Source organism: Dromiciops gliroides, chromosome 2, assembly GCF_019393635.1.
Source record: "Dromiciops gliroides isolate mDroGli1 chromosome 2, mDroGli1.pri, whole genome shotgun sequence".
Classification (NCBI taxonomy): domain Eukaryota; kingdom Metazoa; phylum Chordata; class Mammalia; order Microbiotheria; family Microbiotheriidae; genus Dromiciops; species Dromiciops gliroides.
The window spans coordinates 261,564,055-261,587,471 of NC_057862.1; the positions used below are offsets into that span (position 1 = coordinate 261,564,055).

A 23,417-nucleotide genomic window follows, 5' to 3' on the forward strand; every position below is an offset into this window, starting at 1 on the left:
GGAGAAAGGAGACAATGCTGCTGAGCCTCTCTGATGTGCACTGACCCACATGTGCCAAACCCAGTGTCTCCTTCTGCCCTTGCTTTGTCATTCCCCCAGGGCAACATTGTGCTGGCTGCAGAATCAGAGTTTGAACAGATCCAGTGGTTGGAGATGTTGCGAGAGTCCGGCAAAGTGTAAGTATCTGGGACAGGGGAGGAAGAGGGTGTCCAGGCCGGGCAGAAGGGAGGAAAGCTTTGGGGGAAGGGAGGCAGAGGGACTTGTGGGGGAGGAGCTGGGATCTATCTGCCCACTGTGAGCCAACTCTGCTCAACCTGGCCTCCCTGCCACTCATAACTCAGCCAAGTGGTCCTGAGTCTCACAGGAAGCTGGAGAGGGCAGGTGTCATGGAAGGGAGAGATAAAGGTTCTCAGGGAGGAGAGGAGACAGGAAGAGTTGGAGGTGTAAGAGGAAGCAGAGGATTGTCCTCTATTGTCCATTCAGAGACTCTCCCTTCAAAGAATAGATACCAGAGCTGAGAGACATTTAATGTGAACACAGTATGCAAACCCCTCTAACCTGACACTGCTGCCTTCTGGCCCTGTGAATGCACAGCCATAATCAGGACTTTATTTTGTTTGTTTGTTTGTTTGTTTGGTTGGTTTTTGGTGAGGCAATTGGGGTTAAGTGACTTGCCCAGGGTCACACAGCTAGTAAGTGTTAAGTGTCTGAGACCAGATTTGAACTCAGGTCCTCCTGACTCCAGGGCCAGTGCTCTATCCACTGCACCACGTAGCTGCCCCCATAATCAGGACTTTAAAAAAATGTTGCCTCTGGCCACCATCACAAAGGATTCTTGGGCCCAATGGCATAAAAGGTGGCTTGGTTTGAGGGAGGTGGGGAAGAGAGAGATCCTGATATGCCCTCTCAAGGTCACTGCCAGGAGGGTGTTATTTGGAGGGGCATGCAGGGGGAGAGGCTGAAATCATGGAATTCAAGCACGGAGCATTGGGGGGAGAGGCTAGTGAGAGGCAGTTTACTCACTATAGCAGACCATTGGGCAATATAGTCTGTGAATCATTTTTGCTAACTAGATGCTGAGCCTTCTGTTTACATTCTGTAAATTAAAGCAAAGCCCCAGCTACTCAACACTTTTGGCTTTGAGATTGGAAACTAGGGAGAACTAGGGTTAGTACTTGCTGAATCAAAAGCTCCAGGCCATGAAACACCCTAGTGCTGAGACTGTCCCTTCCTCTCTGGCATCCTTAGATTCAAAAGAATTTTCAAGCTTCCAGGTCTATCTTTCATTCAAATCTCCCAATCCTAATTCTTCACCACTGGGTGGGCAGAGGTCAGCCTGAGAAGAATTTCTTAACCACAATGACTTAAAGTCTTATAGAACAATTTGCTGTGTGTTCGTGTGTTGCTTACACAGTGCCACAGATTTACCATCAGTTACCATGATGGACTCATATCCTAGTTTCCTAGGTGCTGGGTAAAATATGTTGGAATTGGCATTCTGGAAAAAAAATAAGACAGACATATGCAAAGCATGTCTTTTTTTTTTATGATCTTGGGCTCATTTCTCTTTGTTCTATCCCTTCCCATCTGCTCTTCCTCCCCAGGACTTGGAAGAATGCCCAGCTGGGAGAAGCTATGATTAAGAGTCTAGAGACCCAGGGCCTGCAGTTGGCCAAGGAAAAGCAAGAGTATTTAGGTGATATATTGATTTATGGTAATGCTTTGGGGCTGGACTGTTTCCCATAACTGCAGCAAGTTGGGATCGCAGGGGGTGTGTATTTGGTGTGTATATTTGGTGTAGCTATAATGACAGTCTGGGTTATATGGGCAGAGAAAACCCAAGGACCAGTCTTTAACATTGAACACTTCAAAATCCACTGAGATACCACCTTAAACCTGCAGCAAAGAGATGATTTCCCCTTGTTTTAAAAACACAAATAGGGGGCAGCTAGGTGGCACAATGGATAAAGCACCGGCCCCAGATTCAGGAGGACCTGAGTTCAAATTCGGCCTCAGACACTTGACACTTACTGGTTGTGCGACCCTGGGCAAGTCACTTAACCCTCATTGCCCTGCAAAAAAAACAAAAAACAAAAAAAAACACAAATAGGGAGAGGGACCCTATCCCACCCCGACTGGGCATATTTTGGTCCACAATTTCAAATTAAGGCCTATTTTAGGATCTAGTCACATGGTTTTAGATCCTCACGTCAAGGCCTCTAACAACAAAGCACTTTTCAGACCTTAAAGCACTATATAAATGCTAGCTATTGGTATCATTATTTATACTGGGAAGAAGAAGGTAAGACTTAGGTTGTTGGTCCTCAATGGTTCACCTGGCCCTGCCTCATACCCCATTATTGATCTCAAAGGATGGGGGCTAGATCCATTGTCTGCCCTCCCTCGTTCAAAACAGAGAAAATGAGGAAAAATAAGGAGAATGTGCTCAATGCCCAGGTCTGGGGGGCTATTCATGGGAGTTGGTTAGCCTTCTGGCTGGGAGGAACATGGAGATTCTCAGAAGCCTTCTTCAACCCTGACAAAATGTTCTCTAAAGTGCCCTTCCCTCCAGATGCTGTAGTCCCTCTACACCATTAATATCTCACCTTTGTTTGGGAGTGTGTGTTGTTATCATATGCATATGTGCTTGCTTTGGCAGACAAATTGATGGAAGAAACAGAAGAGCTGTGTCTTCAGAGAGAACAGAGAGAGGTAAGTGGCTTCTGTTGTTGCTCAAAATCCTCCCCTCTCTCTCTTAGGCCTCTCAGTCCATGAAGACCTCTGAAGGAAAGTCCATCCTTGGATGGTTTTTAGCACTAAGAAGAGTTCCAGGTGGGCAGTAACCCACATCAGAGGGGAGTAGCCACATGAAAGGACTGTGGTCAAAATGTCTTTAGCACTTCCCTAGCAGATTATTTTTAAGATACAGCATTATCATTTTATTAACTACCTGGGAGTTGGCAAGGGGCTGGGGGGAGGTGGGGGCGGGGATGGCAGGAGCAGAGAGAAGAAACCTGGGTTAGACTACTTTCTTAGGACTGGAACCATCCAACAATGAAATGGGCTGGTTTGATAGGGAGGGAGATCTCCATCATTGCAGGTATTGAAGAAGAGACAAAATCATCCATTTGACACATTTTTATTTAATGACCAATATATTTAAGTGTAAGAAGGAAGGAAGGGAGGGAGGGAGGGAAGGAGAGAGGGAAGGAAGGAGGGAAGGAGGGAGGGAAAAATGAAGAAAGGAAAAAAAAGAAAGGGGGGTAGAGACATGGTTGTGAAAAAGCTTATATTTGACCCAAGAGGGAAAATAAAATATGTATACAAATTATTATAATACAAGGCAGAATGTAAACATGCATTAAGAGAGATACAAAAAGCTGTGATAGTTCAGATGAGGGATGCACTCTGGGAAAGACTCATAGAGAAGGTGGCATTTGATGATAATCTGTATGGGGTATCACAGGTCTAATTCTTGCAGTGGAAAGAAGATTGGTTCTACATGACTTCTGAGGGTACTTCTGACATCTTTCCAGGATGCAATTCAGAGAGTAACCAGGCATTTTGCCTATGGAGTAACCTGTACTATTTCTCATTGAGACCTCTACAAAATCTCTAGCTGGTCATCCCTAGAAACTGCCAAATTTCCAGGAATTCACCCTGGCTGCTCTGTGGAGGTTGTTCAAACAACCCAGGTGGGAAGGATCATTGGCACTATCATGCAAGTGATGTCACTGAGGGACAGGGCTTCCAAGTCATGGGTGGAAGCCATCAGTGATGGGAGGTCCTATTGCTGTTTTCTCTCCTTTCTCCTCTGCTTCTTCTTCCCACCCTCTCTCTAGGCAAAAGAGAATGTCTGTCTCAGCCAACCCCCTTGAGGCTCAGCCCTTGTCCCTCAGCCTTTGTCTGACTAATGATAATACCTTACCCAATCTTATTTGTTTCTTGGTTAATGTCTGGCTTTAGGTGGTATCACCCATTAAATAGATAATATCCCCCTTGTTGAGTTCTGAAACACAGGCAGCTAAGTGGTAGAGTGGATAGAGTTCTGGGTCTGGAGTCAAGAAGACCTGTGTTCAAATCTGGTCTTACACACTTACTAGCTGTGTGACCCCGGACAAGTTATTTAATCTCTGTCTGCCTCAGTTTCCTCAACTGTAAAATGGAGATAATAATAGCATCTATTCTATAAAATAAGGATAGTAATAGCACTTACTTCACAGGGTTGTTGTGAGGATCAAAAGAGATATTTGTAAAATCACTTAGCACAGGAGCTGGCACATAGTAATGAGCTATTTAAATGCTTATTCCCTTCCTTCTTGTGGTCAAGAAGCAAGGTAGTTTAACAGTAGCCTGACAGGCAGATGTGTATGATACAGACATCTTGGCCAGAGGAGAGACAGCCTTATCTGTCAGAGCCATGAAATCTGGGGCAGCAGCAGGCTGGAGGAAAATTTAGACAAAACATCTAGGACTCACGCCATAGAATGAGGGCAGCAGTGGCCCACTTTGAAAAGGCCCCATTTAAAGACATATTGCACTCAATAAGACCTGGCTGAACTGAACTACCCATTATGTAGTCTTAGAATGTCAAGTATATCAACCCTAGGTCCAGATGGTGCCACAGGAGGTTCTGAGTCCACTTATCCTGGGGCAGGAAAGAGATGGATAAAAATTTCCTTGCTTATATCCTCTTGGAGACAACGATCTCTAGATTTTACATCCAGAATAGTGAGAAAGGATTCAATTCCTGCTTCTATCACTGAGTCCCACCAACAAGGCCTTTCCCGTGCCCCAGTTTTTCTACCTGCAGAATGGGTATACTAAAAATCACCATTCCTCATTCTCAAAATCATGAAGATTGATGAATTTGTTTTAAAGTGCTTTGAATCTTTAAAAAGGGTTGGGGAGGGGGGGCAGCTAGGTGGTGCAGTGGATAGAGCACCGGCCCTGGAACTGAATTCAAATCTGGCCTCAGACACTTGACACTTACTAGCTGTATGACCCTGGGCAAGTTACTTAACCCTCATTGCCTTGCAAAAAAAAAAAAAAGAAAGAAAGAAAGAAAGGGTTGGGGTTTTTTTGTGTGTGTCAGGAACTGTTTCATTTGTTCTTTGTATTAAAAAAAATTCCTTGAACAGTGCTTGGCACATAAAAAAACATTTAATAAATACAGGTTGAAGGAAGGAATGAATGAATAATGATTCCAGTCCTTAATATTATTTTTATATTCCATCTATGTGCTGCTCAGTTGTTTCAGTTGTATCCAACTCTCTCTGACCTCATTTGGGGTTTTCTTGGCAAAAATGCTGGAGTGGTTTGCCATTTCCTTCTCCACTTCATTTTACGCATGAGGAAACTGAGTCAAACAGGATTAAATGACTTGCCCAGGGTCACACAGTCAGTAAGTGTCTGAAACCAGATTTGAACTCAGGTCTTCCTGGCTCCAGCTCCAGCACTCTATCCACTGCACCACCTAGCTGCCCAAATTTCCTTTCCATAAACAGAAAAGGTCCTGCAATTCAGGGTACAAGGTAAGAAACTGGCTTATGGTATATACATGGAAAGTTGAGCTGAGGACAGATGTGTTTAGAGTTATAAAAATGGAATGAGAAGATGATATGGGGAAAGAAAAATGGACTTGCAGTCAAGACACTTGGATCTGATTTTAGGTTCTTGCATTTTGAGTAAGGTACTTAACCTGCTGGCCTTCCTTTTCTCCTCAGTAAAATGAGCTGGCACCGCTTACATCACAGGGCTGTCATGGAGAAAAAGGGCTTTGTAAACCCTGAAGTGCTATAGAAACATATTTTCTTATTCCTCATCTGCCCATCTATGCATTTAGAAGATTTCTGGGATCACTGCCCATCACCTCTGTGAGCCTTAGTATGCTGAGAAATGTTCACAATCTGTATTCCCTCTCCATCACCAGAAGGGTATAGTGTTTGCTTTTCTATTTCTTCATGAGGGTTTACAGTTGTTGAAGTCAATCAGTCAATAAACATTTATTAAAGTGCCTACTCTGTTCCAGGCACTGTGCTAAGTGCTGAGAATACAAAGAAAGGCAAAAGATAGTCCCTGCCCTCAAGGAGTTTACAGCCTAAAATGAGAGACAACATGCAAACAGCCATGTGCAAACAAGCAACATACAGGATAAATTAAAGATCATTACCAGAAGGAAGACACTAGGATTAGGAGAAATCAGAAGGTAAAAGCAAACACTGACTAACCTCCCTAAATACGCACAGATTAAATAGAGGAACTGAAAACATCCAAGCAGGAGGGGTTAGAATCTTAGAATCCTGGAGTTCACAGGGACATAGAGATTATCTAGTCCAACTCTCTCATTTGACTAATGAGAAAATCCAGGCCCAGAGAAGTTCAAGGATATACTTGCCCATGATCTCAAAGGTAGGAAATGGCAGATCCAAGATTCCAACCCAGGTCCTCTGATTTAAATCTAGTACTTTCTTTCTGCCACACTGCACTGTGATTATATGTTAGAACACTGTACAAAAGAGAGTTACAGCCAGGTCCCAATGAGTGAGAAGAAATCCCTGACATGGTCACATTAGAATTAGCGCTGCATTTCCCCATTGGGCTGGAACTAAGCACCATCATTTTTATATAATTATAACTTCGAATAGTGTCAATTTGAATTCATGCAACCACGTCAGGGAATTCATTATTCTCCCTAATGAGGGCCTAGCTGAACTGTTTCCTCTATTATACTCTTGACATTCAGGCTTTCCTTAAACATTTCCAGTGACAAAGATTTGATTATCACCTAAAGCAGCTCTTTCCATAGTTGGAATAGCTGTGTTGGTTGGTTTCCATTATGACTTGGGATAGTTTCACATTTTAGTTTTCAAAGAATTAACTACTTTGTGACCACAATGGGGTCACAAAGTTTAGCAGTATACTAAATGAGGGAGAAAGGTTTAGAAACTGGACTATCTATTTGAAAGGGAGCCTATTTGAGGGAGCTGCCTCTTTTCAGGGCTAGGAAACTAGAGGAAGTGGGGATCTGGGCAGCTATGCTAGCTATACTGCCTTAAAACAAAAGCATTATTTTATGATCAATTCAATTAAATCAAAAAGCATTTATTAAGTGGCTACTAAATGTCAAACACTATTGGAGAATTTGTTGTTTTTGAGTTGTCCAGCTGTGTTCAACTGGCCATGGGTTGTTTTTTTGACAGATACTGGAGTAGTTTGCAATTTTCTTCTCCAGCTCATTTTGCAGATGAGGAAACTGAGGCAAACCAGGGTAACTGACTTGCTTAGGAAACTGAGGCAAATAGAGTTACATGACTTGCCCAAGCTCACACAGCTAGTAAGTGTCTAAGGCTGGATTTGAACTCAGAAAGGTGAGTCTTCTGGCTCCAGGCCCAGCACTCTATCCACTGCACCACCTCACTGCCCTTTGGGGTTCTAGAATTTTATTCTATTCCCAAATTGTTTTGCCCCAGCATCAAGGTTTCCCGGAATAGCCAATTCATCTTTGTGAATTCTTTTTTTTTTTTTGTGGGGCAATGAGGGTTAAGTGACTTGCCCAGGGTCACACAGCTAGTAAGTGCATCTTTGTGAATTCTAAGAGCTTTTAAAATGGTTATGGGGGGCTGGGAAGAATCACAGGATTTAGAGTTGGAAGGGATTTCACAAAACCTGGTTTGACTTATACATGAAAGGAATCTCTGCCACCCTCCCACCCTTCCCCAAAAAAACATATCTGACAAGTGATCTGCCTCTGCTTGAAGACCCCTAAGGAGGGGGGAGCCACCACCCAATCCACTTTTGGACTACTCTAATCATGAGTAAGTTTTCCTTGACATCAGACCTTACTTTGCCTCTTGGCATCTCCAACACTCTGTGCCTGGTTCTGTCCTCTTGTGCCACACAGAACAAGTATATGAACACAGCTGTTGTGTCCCCTCTGAGTCTTTTCTTCTCCAAACTTAGTATTTCCAATTCCTTCAACTGATCTTCAAATAGCATAGACTTACTGCCCTGGTTTCCCTCCTCTGGACCCCGTCTAGCTTATCAATGCCCTTCCTAAGCCATAGTGCTCGGTATTGAGCACAGTACAACAGATGAGGTCCGATGAGAGCAGAATACAGCAGGACCATCATAACTCTGGAAACAGTGCTTGTCTTAATGCAGTCCCAAATCACGTTAGCTTTTTTGACTGCCATATTGTCCTTCTGACTCATCCCGAGTTTATTATACTCCCTTCAACCCTCAGATCTCTTTCAGACTGCTAACTGTGCCAACTCCATCCTTGTCTGGAGAGTTTGAGGCCACTGAGAAATGTTGCTGCTTTTCTTGTTACAGTTGTTGCTCCTATCAGCTCTCCCGAATGTTCCAAGAGAGGGATTTTTGAAGTCATTGATACTTTATAATAAAAAGAAAATTGTGAGACCTTGATACTATGATATTGCTAACTCGTGTTTCATTTTTTAGATGAAATTTATGAGGCAAGTAGAGATAAAATACAATTTATATCAGTTCATAGTCAACAATCCAGGCTTCAGTGTGGGGGTGTAGGGGGAGAGGGTAAAGTGGGGCAGGAATCTGAAATGATGATTATAACAATACTATTACTGATTATAAGAAAAAAAGAAAATAGGACAGCAATGTTGAAGATGGAAATTGGAGGATTTCTCATGAAATTTCTCTCCCTTTTATGTGTGTAATGCTTTCTCAGGGCTATCCCAGCACTGGTTGTTTGTCCTTCATTCTTTTTTTTTTTTTTGGAGGCAATTGGGGTTAAGTGACTTGCCCAGGGTCACACAGCTAGTGAGTGTTAAGTGTCTGAGGCCGGATTTGAACTCAGGTCCTCCTGACTCCAGGGCCGGTGCTCTATCCACTGCACCACCTAGCTGCCCCCCTGTCCTTCATTCTTGAAGAGGACTATGACATCAGGGTGATGTCATAACTTTGCAGTGAATTGGATTTAAGTGAAGGATGGCTGTTTAAGGTCACCAACCTCACTCTCTCCTCCAGAGACATCTGGGTCCAATAGCAAGCTATATATCAAGATGACTGGAGATGGCCCTAGATGTTTAAGGCAATTGGGATTAAGTGACTTGTCCAGGGTCACACAGCTAGTAAGTGTCCAAGGTGAGATTTTAACTCAGGTCCTCCCAACTTCAGGGTCAATGCTCTATCTACTTCACCACCTACCTGCCCCCTGGCACTTGGACTGTTCAGTTGGGTCTCTAGAAGGTAGATGCCATTACTCTCAAGGGTCCTAGAAATAACCTTGTGTGGCTATCCCATTAACACTATTGCTCATTAGCCCCAACTGGTGTGCTTTCCTTTAAGAATCACCCTGTAGATCCAGGGCAGCTAGGTAGCACAGTGGATAGAGCACCGGCCCTGGAGTCAGGAATACCTGAGTTCAAGTCCGGCCTCAGACACTTAACACTTACTAGCTGTGTGACCCTGGGCAAGTCACTTAACCCCAATTGCCTCACTAAAACAAACAAACAAACAAACAAACAAAAAGAATCACCCTGTAGATCCAAGTAGTTCTTTAGTATAAAGCATTTACTCAAATGCTATAGCAAGAACAATAGTTATAAAGCATTTCCTCACCAGGGTAAGCAGCTAATGAACTGGATTTGGCAGGTTGCTTAGCCACTGGACCATTGCCAGACTGGACCAGGCAGATAAGTTGCCCTGCCCCAGATTGCTCTTCTCAAGGCATTGTTTCTCTAAGAGATGAGTCATCCTGCTGGATTTCCTGGGATCATTTTTTGGTGGGCAGTCCTTACCATCTTCATCCCCTGGCCCTTTTCATGGCAACTATTATAGCACTCCTTTCACCTAGGAATGGCAGAAGCCTCTCCTCTTTTAGTTTCTTAGAGCCTAGCTTCTTAAACTGTGGGTTGCAATGCCATATGGGGTCAAGGAATTGAATGTGGAGGTATTGAAAAAATTGGCAACAGTAAAGGGTTATGGGGGCAGCTAGGTGGCGCAGTGGATAAAGCACCAGCCACAGATTCAGGAGGACCTGAGTTCAAATCTGTCCTCAGACACTTGACACTTACTAGCTGTGTGACCCTGGGCAAGTCACTTAACCCCAATTGCCTCACTAAAAATTAAAATAAAGTAAAATAAACAATAAAGGGTTATGTATATACCTATATACCTAGGGTTGCGTAAAAATTTTTCAGGTAAAAAGAGGGTCATGAGTAGAAAAAATTTTAGAAGCCCTGTCTTAGAGCTTTGTCACCTTCAAGGAGGACCTAGGAGAGGTTTAGCCTCTTTTGTTGTATAGTGCTTCCGGGTTCAAAGGTGGTTTTTCTCAGAAATGGGAGTCTGCTTTTACTTACCATAATCAGTCAAGTTCTACTTCCCAGATTCTTCATGGGTCTTATGCAGATGATTGGTTGGCAACTGAGGTTTTAAAGTTGTCTGTGTCCTGGGAAAAGTACATTCTCTTGTTGACTTCATCATATGTAATTGAGATATTCAGACTTCAGACTTTTTCTAAGGTGTGGAATATTTGCTTTACATATAAAAGGACTTTTTCTTTAAATTTTCTTTATATTTCCTTGTCTCCTAACCTTAAAGCCTTCAACCTAAACAGGAAACAACTTTATAAGTCAATTTTCCAGGCCTCAGCCTTACTTCTGTTTCTCCTTATCAAGTGGTAAAATTTATACTTTTTTCTCTCTAGCAAAGGCCTTTTAAAATACCTTGGGGAAGGAATATCCTGCTAGAGGCTAAAAATAAGCACAATTTAAAGCTAGAAGAAATGGAGTTGAATTCAGAAATAACAATATACATACTGGTAATTTTAAAAAGAAGCCTTTTTACAAAAACAGAATGCCTAATAATCCCTACAGAATGCCTCAGAACACTACACAGAGGGACGGCATGGTGGAAGGCATGCTGGATTGAGAGTCAGGACACTGTGGTTTGACTCTCTGCATGGCTACTTAATACCCATGTGAACTCGGACAATTCATTTCTTTCTGGGCCTCAGATTCTTCATTTGCACAGTAAGACCTTTGGAATAGATTACCTTTAAGGTCCTGTCCAGCTCTGGGTCTGTGTTCCTATAAAGCTTCCCTCAAGTTTCCTCTGGATTTCCCTTATTCTGGTTGAGCCATGTCCAACCTTTTTTGGTCTCAGGACTCCTTTACACTCTTAAAAATTATAAATAACCCTAAATAGCTTTTGTTTATGTGAGCAATATCTATCAATAATTATTGTATTAAAAATTAAAATGGATAAAAAATGTAAAAATATTTATTTATTCATTTAAAAAAATGATAATGCTCCTATTACATGTCAACATTAATAACATTTAATGAGAAATAGCTATATTTTCCAAAACAATAACATTCAGTGAGAAGAGTGGCATTGTTTTACATATTTTTGCAAATTTCTTTAATGGATGTCTTAATAGAAGATAACTGGATTCCCATATCTGCTTCTGCATTTAATCTGTTGTGATATGTTGTTTTGGCTGAAGTCTATGAAGAAAATCCGGCCTCACAAAGATAGGTAGTTAGAAAAGGGAAGAGTATTTTAATAGTCAAATAACATCTTAGTATTGTTACAAAAATAGTTTTAACCTCCCGGATCCCCTGAAAGGGTGTTAGGTAGACCACACTTTGAGGACCTGCTGCTTTAGAGAACACACAACTGAACACATGGGGATCCTCAATAAATGTTGTTCAGTTGTTTCAGTTGTATCCTACTCTTTGTGACCCCCTTTTTCTTTCTTTTTTCTTTTTTTGCGGGGCAATGAGGGTTAAGTGACTTGCCCAGGGTCACACAGCTAGTAAGTGTCAAGTGTCTGAGGCCGAATTTGAACTCAGGTCCTCCTGAATCCAGGGCCAGTGCTTTATCCACTGTCCTACCTAGCTGCCCCCATGACCCCATTTTTCTTAACAAAGATCCTGGATTGATTTGCCATTTCTTTCTCTAGCTCATTTTACAGATGACAAACTGAGGCAGACAAGGTTAAATCATTTTCCCAGGGTCTCATAATTGGTAACTGTCTGAAGCCAGATTTGAACTCAGGATGATGAATCTTCCTAACTCCAAAACCAACATTCTGTGCGCTATGACGCCACCCATTGATTAATTGATATAGTTGAAGTTACTGCTCAGGCTCTCTTTAGTCACCAGTTCTAGATCTTCTAATTCCCCTTTGCTTCAGAACAAGCTTCTTCTGTGCAAAAGAACATGAAAGCAGGGGCAGCTAGGTGGCGTAGTGGATAGAGCACCGGCCCTGGAATCAGGAGTACCTGAGTTCAAATCCGGCCTCAGACACTTAACACTTACTAGCTGTGTGACCCTGGGCAAGTCACTTAACCCCAATTGCCTCACTAAAACAAAAAGAACATGAAAGCTGAGATCCTAAGAGGTCTTTTTGGCTTATTCCTTTTTTGATGTCTTTGGAGGGTCTCTGACATTTGGATTAGTATTTCCTTTTAACTACTTACATGAGAAATTGTATACAAAACACTCTAATGGTTATTTAAAAAAACAAACAAAAAACACATGTTGCACTGTTCTGTAAGGCCAGAGGCCAGAGTAAGAACAATAGCAAATGAGAGTACAGGCTGTTTGTAAGGGGAGTATGGTGAAGAGGAGTTCTAGATTTAGAGTCAGAGGACTTTAAAGCCTGGCTCAGCCCTTACAGTGTCCTAGCTGTGTGACCTTAAGCAAGGTCACTTTGCTTCTCTGGGATTCCATTAGTTCCTCTAAAAATGAAGGAATTGATGCATATCTTTTTAAGGGTTTCATTTTTCTTATATTCCCTCTGGCCTACCGCACCTCCACCCCCTCTTATGGAGAACTGGAAGAGAGAAAGTTGGGTTTTGTTAATTAATTTTTCTTATTTAAAAAATATATAAATAAAATGGAGTTAGATTAGATGATCTCTAAGTCCCCTTCCACCTCTCTAAGAAGCTGAACTCTGAAAAACTGAAAAATGATACAGAAGAACAGATATTAAAACATTTATTTCCTTTCTCTCAACAGAGAGGCAGGAGACTAACTATTCAGACAGAATCTTGTATTGATTTTTATTAACTATTTTTCTTCTGTAACAAAGGTAGAATCTGCATATGATGTTGTTCTGGCATGTATCATGGTGGGTTTTTAATAGATGCTATTTAACCAATTGACTGAGAGACAGAGACCAAGAAGGAATGGCCCAACTTGATGACAAGCCAATCCTGGCAGTATCATTCCCGTTCATAGAAGGTTCCACAGCTCCTGAGTTGGTGATACTACAGAGAGAGCTCATCTCCTCCTTGTAGTGGATCAAGGAAAGCAAGAACTTGACCGCAAGAACTTGCTGAGAAACTCCCCTTTCTCTCTTTGTTTCCCTTCAGGAACTCGAGCGGCTCAACCAGATTCTGGAGGCTGAGAAGCAACAGTTTGAGGAAGTAGTTCAGGAGTTGAGGATGGAGCAGGAGCAAATCAAGAGGTACTCACAGTAGTGCCCAAGGGGATGGAGGAAGAACCTGCCTGGATGGGAGGAGGGAGCGAGAGACAGGTCCCCACCCCTGAATGACCTAAAGCATTCAGACTCTAGACAGAACTGGCCTAGTTCCCTATGGCTTCACAGATGGCTAGAGTTGGAAGGTTCCTTGGTGATCCTCTGGGGCAAGCTCCTCATTTTATAGATGGGTATTGAGAAGGGCCTATTTGACATAGCTGAGTATCTTCCATTTTTTAATTATCTGCCTTAAAAATAGTAGCAAGATGTGGGGCGGCTAGGTAGCATAGTGGCTAAAGCACCAGCCCTGGAGTCAGGAGTACCTGAGTTCAAATCTGGCCTCATACACTCGACACTTACTAGCTGTGTGACCCCAGGCAAGTCACTTAACCCCCTTTGCCCTGCAAAAAAAAAAAAAAAAAAAAGTAGCAAAAGGGGGCAGCTAGGTGGCGCAGTGGATAGAGCACCAGCCCTGGAGTCAGGAGTACCTGGGTTCAAATCTGGCCTCAGACACTTAACACTTACTAGCTGTGTGACCCTGGGCAAGTCACTTAACCCCAATTGCATCACTAAAAAAAAAAAATAGTAGCAAGAACAATACGTTAATTCATAACTATACTGGGGCATTGCCCCAATTTGACAATACCCAGGGCTGAGCTGGTAAGTTCGTAGGACTCAGAGATGGAAGTAGCCTTAGTGATCACCCCCTCATCTCCCTCATATTACAAAAGAGGAAACTAAGGCCCACAGAAGTTAAGAGGCTTCCCCAAGGTTTCACAAGTAGTGAATAGCAGGTAGAAATTCAAACCCAGGTACTTTTTTAAAACAATAGGCATCAATCAAACTTATTTAATAACAAAAAAATCCATTATTCGATCCCATACCTGAACAATGTTTATAGACTTAATCTTTTTTTTTTTTTTGGTGAGGCAATTGGGGTTAAGTGACTTGCCCAGGGTCACACAGCCAGTAAGTGTTAAGTGTCTGAGGCTGGCTTTGAACTCAGGTCCTCCTGACTCTAGGGCTGGTGCTCTATCCACTGAGCCACCTAGTTGGTCCATTACACTTAATCTTATGCCCAGGAACCATTGGGAGAATTTCTAATCTTTGCTTTAAAAACGATAAAAGTGGGGCAGCTAGGTGGTGCAGTGGATAAAGCACCGGCCCTGGATTCAGGAGGACCTGAGTTCAAAGCCAGCCTCAGACACTTGACACTTACTAGCTGTGTAACCCTGGGCAAGTCACTTAACCCCCGTTGCCTCGCCAAAATAATAATAATAATAATAAAATAAAAAAACAATAAATGTGTTTTAAAGAGTACTACTCATTCATCTCTATCTGCCAGGGGGTATTTGATCACCTATAGGCAGTTGGTGGTGCAATGGGTAAACCTGACTTCAAATCACACCTCAGATACTTACTAGCTTTGGGACCCTGGGCAAAAATTTAGCCTCTGTCTGCCACAGTTTCTTCAAATGTAAAATGGGGTATCATAACAGCACCTACCTTGAGAGGCTACTGTGAGGATCAAATGAGTTCATAATTGTAGTGCTTAGCATAGTACCTGGCACATAGTAGGTCCTTAATAAATATTTATTCCCTACACCCCTGCTAATGGTAAGTATTTACAAAGAGACCACAATGAAAATAATTGCAGCTTCTAGATCACCATCAGTTGCTGAAGATGGGACAGTAGAGAAATTCCATGATGAGACCCTCCATATTAAAACAACATAGACTGATGACTTCAATGCAAATGTGGGAAAAGGTGAAGCTAGGTAGAAACAGGAGTGTGCTGGAGCCGACTCCAGTCGGCTTTCAGAGCAGGTAGTTAACATTTTCAGTATGAGCATTTATACCTAGGAGAGAAGCAATTGCTACAAACCAGGACCACCTGGACTTAATAATTGTCTGGTTATTAAATATTTGCCAGCATACACCTGGGTAGAAATGTATGGATCAGGAAAAATAAGAGAGAAAAGTCAAAGACACAGCTTATACAGAAGCTTCAGATCTCTATATCATGAATATTTTCTTTTAAAAAATCAGTAAGGTACTAGACGTGGTGAGTACCAAATAACATCATAAAGGATGAAATTAATATTTTAAAAGACAGGAAAAGACTTAATATTGCCAAGGAGTTATCCCTGAGTCAGCTGTCTCTAGACAGAACATCAGTTTATCAACAGTGAGGTCAGAATTTGAAATAAATGATGAAAAAGGTCAGTTGTGGGGCAGCTAGGTGGATTACTAGCTGTGTGACCCTGGGCAAGTCACTTAACCCCAATTGCCTCACAAAAAAAAAAGAAAGAAAGAAAGAAAAAGGTCAGTTGTGAGAAAAAAGATAAACCCACATAGTTAACATTTACCTTTGAATCATTTAGACAAACTATTGAAAATTTTAAAATGGGAAACAGATAATAGAAATGACATCTACACCTAGGATCATAATTTCATCCATAAATTGAACAAATGTAAATTAATTGTTACAACAGGAAGACCCAGGGAGCTCAAAGAGCACCTTAGTAAACAACTGACCACTTGTTGAATGTAGAGATGGCTGCCAAAGACAACACTGGGTTAGAATATCGACTCATATGTAAAATCTAGGGTGCAGTGGATAGAGTGTCAGGCCTTGGAGGCAGGAAGACTCAACTTAGTTCAAATCTGGCCTCAGATACTTATTACCTGTGTGACCTTGAGCAAGTCACTTAACCCTGTTTGCTTCATGTTTCTTATCTGTAAAATGATCTGGAGAAGGAAATGGCAAACCACTCTGATATCTTTGCCAAGAAAATTCCGAATAGGGTCACAAAGACTGAAAAGAGACTGAACAAAAATCTTATAAAGAAGGATAATTGATAGTGATAAACAATATTTTCTCATAAAGCAGAAATAGTGGAAGATGAAACTAGTTTAAAGAAAGGGTGGCAAGATAGCTAAGTAAATCAAGTCATCTGAAGGGCATCCAAGGATGAAAATGGAAAGTAGAATATTAAACAGAAGAAAAATGGAAAAGATTGGCAAAATCCATTTCAACCAATTGTTTTCTCCATCAAGGATAATGGAACCACCACATTTGGACTCTGACTTTACATTCCCTGAGGTGTTTATAGAGTAAGTAGAAATAGCACTAAAGAGAACAAAGCCTGGAAAAAGTATATACTTCCAAGTGGATATACTGGAGGCCATGCAATTGAAAGATGGATACAAAAGGAGGGGAACATACCAAAAATATGGAAAAATCTCAAATGTTATTAATACCAATGTAAGAACAATATGGCTTACCTTTGGAATGTCTGGATAAGTAGAAAAGCTGAAGGTCTAGATAAGAACTTGGTGGAACCAATATTCTGTAAGAATTGTACTAAGTGAGGGGCAGCTAGGTAGTGCAGTGGATAAAGCACCGGCCCTGGATTCAGGAGGACCTGAGTTCAAAGCCAGTCTCAGACACTTGACACTTACTAGCTGTGTGACCCTGGGCAAGTCACTTAACCCCTACTGCCCCACAAAAAAAAAAAATTGTACTAAGTGAGCCTGCTCTTCCTAGAGATAAAGGTGGTATAGGAAACAGAGTATCCTTAGGAGTTAGGGTAGGGGGTGAAGTTTCTACTTTATTCTTGCCTTGTTGAGGCTGTAGCTGATGGCAATAGAAAAGAGATACCCCCAACCCTGAGGGAACTGAGGGGTTAATATATCTACCTGAATCTGGGCGAGTGGCCCAGAGCACCCTTGCTAAATGTGGTGTCTCATTTGAAATGAAATTGAGTCATTCACATTTGGGGGACCCCTATAGAGATTCTCTAATCCTGGCTTTCATTTTTTGGATATTTCAATTTACAAAATCCTAGGGAGATTGTCAATTTCTTTAAAAAGACTATAGTTTTAAAATTGGTTTTTCTGCTATGTGTTCTCCTGCAAGTCAGCCCCATTTGAGATGATTTTGCTCAATTTTTCATTTGTTGATTTGTTCAATAATTAAGTATTGCTACTTACTGATAAGTATAGCATTTGAATCATAAAATGCTGGTGCCTGCTCAGATGCTCATGTTTTCTTGCTTAATTTAAATAAATCTAAAATGCTTATTTTGGGAGCAGCTAGGTGGCACAATGGATAGAGTTCTGGGTCTGGAGCCAGGAAGACCTGAGTTCAAATCCAGCCTCAGACACTTACTAGTTGTGTGACCCCAGGCTAGTCATGTAATACTATTTGCCTTAGTTTTCTCAGCTGTAAAATCAGCCAGAAAGGCAATGGCAAACAGTATCTCTGTGAAGAAAACTCAAAAAAGGAGTCATGAAGTCAGACATGACTAAAAAATGATTAAACAACAACAAAATACTTATTTATTGTAAAAACTATGTGCCCAGCAAGTCCATAGGATAAGATTTGCTTTGTGTGCCTAGAAACCCTAAGTAACCAATTCTTAGTGTTTAGTTCCTTTTATCTGAAGCTCAGCCCATCTTTGGGCTTGCTTGACTTTGTTTTCCTATTTTCTCCAATTCAGCCTAAATGTCCTGTTATTGAGTAATTTAGAATTCCAGGAGGACTGCCCTTGCAGGGGCAGGGATTCATTATGGGGAAATTTCAGGTGATCTTTGTAATAAGGACCCATATAAAATGTGTGGCCCTCTAAGGGGATTTCCTATGCTGCAGGGACCCCTAGAGAAATTTTAGTGTGCCCTGGTTAAAAAAGAACACTTAGAAAATGACGCCCCTCCCTTTATATAAAAAAGCAACCTAAAGAACATCAATAACTATCTATCTATCTATCTATCTACCTACTTTTCCATCCATACAAAATATTTATGAGGATCACCTATACATGAACAGAGGACATTGGCAGGGAACAAGTAGGCTTTCCCAAGCAATATTATTAAGCAAATGGACCACAGTGTTATTATCTCACTGCTGACTAAAAGATGTAGAAAATATAAGATCCTATTGTGTTAATTGTTCATCTATTATAAAAAAGCTTTAGACTCAGTAAAATAAAACACTGCCTTACAGACTCATAAAGTCTGCATATATCAGGATAATTTAGGATTTCTCAGAAGTAATTATCTTCAATGACCCTCTGATAATAAATGTCAGATGAGGCATAAAACATGGAGATGTATGCCTGCTAAAAGTATTTGCCACTATGATAGAGGAGACTCAGTGCTGAGTTCAGGTTGAAGAAGAATTCCCTATGAATGGTAATTCTCTAGATTTTCCTTTTTATAGACAGCATCATGTTGATTGTGGCCAGTCTTAAAGAATTGCAGAGCTTCCTGGAAAAGATATGTAATCACTCAAAGGAGTTTAGCTTGTTCTTCTACACAGGAAAGATCAAATGGGTGAAGAATGTCTATTGCCCAGATTTCAACATGAAGATGAATGGACACCCAATAGAACTTATCCAAAAAGATAAAGATATAGATATAGATATAGATTTAGATATAGATATAGATATGGAACAGACAATATGTATTGACAGTAAGCTGGATCCAGAGTTGAAAATGACTAGGGGAGCTGGATAGATTTCTTTCAGGAAATATTTTTTAAAGGCACTTTTACCTGGCTCCTAACTTCCCAGCTAGGTAGCACAATCAGGAAGACTCATCTTTCATGTGTTTGAATCCAGCCTCAGACATTTCCTAGCTCTGGGACCCGGGGCAAGTCATTTAATCCAGTTTGCCTAAATTCCTCATCTGTTGAATGAGCTGGAGAAGGAAATGGCAAACCTCTCCAGTATCTCTGCCAAGAAAACCCCAAATGGGGTTACAGAGAGCTGGACACAACTGAAACGGCGCAACAACTTCCCATAACATCAAAATGCCATCTTTTCAATACAAACATTTTACCAGTATCGCTGGATGGCAGAGAGACATGGACTAGCACTGTCTATAAAGAATTAAAGATGAATATTACAGAGAGGCCAATGGAAAGCCGTGTAGTGGCTGTGGATAGGCTGCAACATATAATAAATGAGAAACTCTGGAGAATAACAAGACTAAGTAAAAGATATTATCAAGCAACTTTGACAAAAAGAGAAAATAATGTGCTCACTTGGAGAAAACAAGGAGCAATAGAAGTATGGTCAGAGTGCTCCACTGGTATCCTTTTGATGTCAGAAGAAAATGTTTCAATATGTTGGGCTGACCCCCAGTGGCCAACTTTTGAAAGGATATGGATGAGAGTTGTGCAGGATGAACAGGTTGCCATGTGCATCTTCAGGGGAATTCCCAAATTGACAAGATCATATTATTGTGATCAATACATTGAATACGGAGCATTGTGAACTTGACAGTTATCAATAAGTTCAAACATTTCAATATATAAAAATATGATTGTATTTTTTTTTAAAGAACTGTGAATTTCTGTTAGGTACAGTGTGTTTTTTAAGCATCTTAAATTTAACGAAACCTACGATCTTGATCTCGTAAACCCTTAAGTAGATGTTGAACAAATATTTGTTATATTGAAAGATTGAAAGCATTTGGATGTGGAAACAGAAGATCTTCCAGAATATTGATTTGCTCTAGCTGATCACTGATTTGCCATATTTTAGAACTGTATGGGGCCGGGGCAGCTAGGTGGCGCAGTGGATAAAGCACTGACCCTGGATTCAGGAGGACCTGAGTTCAAATGCAGCCTCAGACACTTAACACTTACTAGCTATGTGACCCGAAGCAAGTCACTTAACCCCAATTGCCTCACCAAAAAAAAAAAAAAAAAAAAAGAACTGTATGGGAACAAGCTGGGTATTTGCATATAAATTTATACTGGAGGTGTCTCTGAAGTTTCAGATCATGCATAAAGTTTCTCAAGATGCTACAAAATGGGTTCTGTGAGTTGTATAAATGGCACCATAATACTTGGTATTCCAGGAAGAAAGAGAAAAAAGTAAAACACATGCCATCTGCCCTCAGGAAACTTACACTTTGAGTTGGTTGTTATATTTGTTTAAGTTTTTGGTTACTGATATAAAATTATCTGTCTCATTAGGGAGTTGGAGCTGACGGCAAGATGCCTCAAGGGAGTGGAGCAAGAGAAGAAAGAACTGAGGAACCTCACTGAGTCCTTACAGCAGACATTGGAAGTAAGTAAGGGGCTGGTATCCTAGAAACTGAGACTTGGACATTTAAATAGGTGAGGGGGACTGGGAGAAGAAAAGGCCTTTGCTCTGAGAGCTCTTCTTGAACATTGGCCTGCAGGAACCCTTGCCAGCCAACAGGGCCCAAAATACTGGCTTACTCCACTTCCTGGAACCCATGGAGCTATCCACTTATTATTACAAATTCTGAATTTGTAGAAATGGACAACAGCCTTGGTTATGATATTGTTTAGTAGAAATCCAAAAATCCAATAGACTAAGTGGGGATAAAAGTGATAAAAGTCTGCTGGTCACTTTCCTCCTGACATACATTCCCTCAAAGTAACTTGTGCATCAAGAGAAGTTAAGCGGTAACCCCACCACCGGTATTCTGCAAAGTATTCTGTTCTTTGTGTAAGACACTTCATGTCCCAACTCCTGGCATTTTTACCAGCTGTTCCAAACACATGGAATGACCTCCCTCCTTAGCTCTACCTCCTGGTTTCCTTGGCTTTCTTCAAGTCCTAGCTAAAATCTTACCCTCTGACCATACTTCTATTGCTCCTTGTTTTCTCCAAGTGAGCACTGAAATCTGGGGGAAAGGGTTGTGATTAAGGAGAATATCTTTCATTCCCCTGAAACTGTATGGAACAATATGCAAAACCCCTTCCCTGAAATGGTCCTTGATGGAGGCAGTGGAACGTATGATTAATGTGAGTCACAGGTTCAAAGCGCAGCTCTGCTACTTACTACCTATGTGACTTTGGGCAAATTGTTTAATTTCTCTCATTGATAAAATGAGAGGGTTAGACTAGATGACTTTAAAAATTTTTTTTTGGTGAGGCAATTGGGGTTAAGTGACTTGCCCAGGGTCACACAGCTAGTAAGTGTTAAGTGTCTGAGGCTGGATTTGAACTCAGGTCCTCCTGAATCCAGGGCCAGTGCTCTATCCACTGCGCCACCTAGCTGCCCCAATTCCATAAATCATTAAACTTTGGATGGTTGTGAAAAAAAGGCATTTAGGATGAAATAGTTTCTTCTATGGAAAAAAAGAAGAGACTTTAAATGATATTGAGAAAGGAGAGCAAAGTTCTTTATAAATATTATCTCATTTTATCCTCACAACAGCCCTGGGAGGTAGGTCGTATTATTACCATTATTTTGCTGATAAGGAATCTGAGTTAGGCAGGGTTAAATGACTTGCCCAAATGAATCTGAAACTTGGGTTTTCTTGACTCCATTGTTAGCTCTCTCTCCACTACACTACTTAGCAGTCTAAGGGTTGTGCCTCATTTATGTTCCTTCCCCTCCATTCCCACCCTAGGAACTCTCCTTAGAGAAGAAAAGAACCTTGGAGATGCTGCAGGAGAATGAGAACCAGTCAGATGCTCTGGCCAATCAGAGTGAGCAGCCACACCCCAATGGGGGCCTCCATTGCAACCTGCGGCAAATTGAGGAGAAGATGCAACAACTTCTGGAGGAGAAACTCCTTGCAGAGAAGAGGTAAAAGAATACAAGATTGGCAAGGGGATCTGGGAATCAGAGTTTCTTTCAGCTGGAAAATAGGACACTTGAGTTATACTGCTAAATGGATGAGTAACTTTCCTTACTCCCTGAGTCAGTTTCCCAACCAATAAAATGGAGGTAAAAATAGTCTCCACTAGTTGACAGTTAATGTGGAATAGAAGATTGTGGTGCTGAAGTCATCTATGGGTCATAGAGCTTCTCCAAGCAGGTGTGCAAAGGATTGGGAACATTTTCTGACACCTCTTCCTCCCCTCCCTCCCCCCAAACACACCCATACCCTTCCAGGGCTGTGCTCTGACTGGGTCATTTCCTGAAGTGCCCTCCCTAACTCCCTTCCTGGAGGAGTGAACTGGGTGAGTAGAGATAGTCATAAGCCTCTCCTCCTTGGGACAGGATGAAGGAAAATGAAGAAAGATCTCGGGCATTGGAGGAGGAGCGGGAATTCTACTCCACCCAGTCACAGGCCCTGCAGAACTCTCTGCAGGAGCTGACAGAGGAGAAGCAGCAGACTGAGAGGGACCTCAAGGTGCTAAGCCCTGGCCACAGGTGCCTTTTTTCACCCAAATTATCTTTGGGATATGTGTGTACTAGACCTTTCTCTCGTGTTCCTTTCTCCCCATGTGGGTTTCCCCATCTCAACCCAAACCAATCTAAAAAGATTTGTTGTACACTATACGCAAGGTACTGGGGATACAAAAATGAAATGAGAGCTCTTGCCCTCAAGGAGCTTACATCCTACAAGAGTGGGGGACAATATAAGAAGACATGGATATACCTAATCATTAGAGTATGGAGAGAACACCGATAACTAAGGGAATCAGAAAAGGCTTCCTTGGAAGTGGCACCTCAGCTGAGCCTTGGAGGAAGCTAAGGAGTGTAAAAGGGAGAGCTGACAAGGAGCACAGCCTGTGCAAAAGGATGGTGGTAGGAGATGGAATGGGAAGTTTAAGGAGTAAAAAGTGGATCAATTTGGCTGGAACATAAAATGTCTGAAGAGGAATAATATGAAATAAACCTAGAAAGGTGTGCCAGCACCAGATTGTGAAGTACTTTAAATGCCAAGCTGAGGAATTTATATTTTATCCTAGAGACAACAGGGGACTGCTGAAGGTTCTTGAGCAGAGGAACTAACCTGTGTTTGTCTAGGATGATGACAGAAAATGCCCCACCTCCTAACTACGGTTATTTGACAGTGTGGGGAGGAGATTCCATCTCTGTTAGCAAATTCAGTAAGCATCCTGCCTTAATCAGCTGCATATATTTCATGAATACCCTCTGTATACAAGGCTTGGTGACCATGCAGAAGCTTAAAGTCTAGTAAGGGAAATGAGGAATATTTACAA

General features: G+C 41.6%; 1 protein-coding gene across 1 annotated transcript in view; it reads left to right on the forward strand.

Moving 5' to 3' along the window:
* The window catches only part of PLEKHD1 (pleckstrin homology and coiled-coil domain containing D1), a 44,380-nt gene that overhangs the window by 12,443 nt on the left and 8,520 nt on the right, over positions 1-23,417 (forward strand). Inside the window, exons 4-10 of the mRNA XM_043988432.1 lie at positions 100-176; positions 1,605-1,696; positions 2,660-2,712; positions 13,365-13,459; positions 20,460-20,553; positions 21,872-22,050; positions 22,468-22,600. Coding sequence (XP_043844367.1) covers positions 100-176; positions 1,605-1,696; positions 2,660-2,712; positions 13,365-13,459; positions 20,460-20,553; positions 21,872-22,050; positions 22,468-22,600 — 723 coding nt within the window. The remainder of the gene's footprint in view (positions 1-99; positions 177-1,604; positions 1,697-2,659; positions 2,713-13,364; positions 13,460-20,459; positions 20,554-21,871; positions 22,051-22,467; positions 22,601-23,417) is intronic.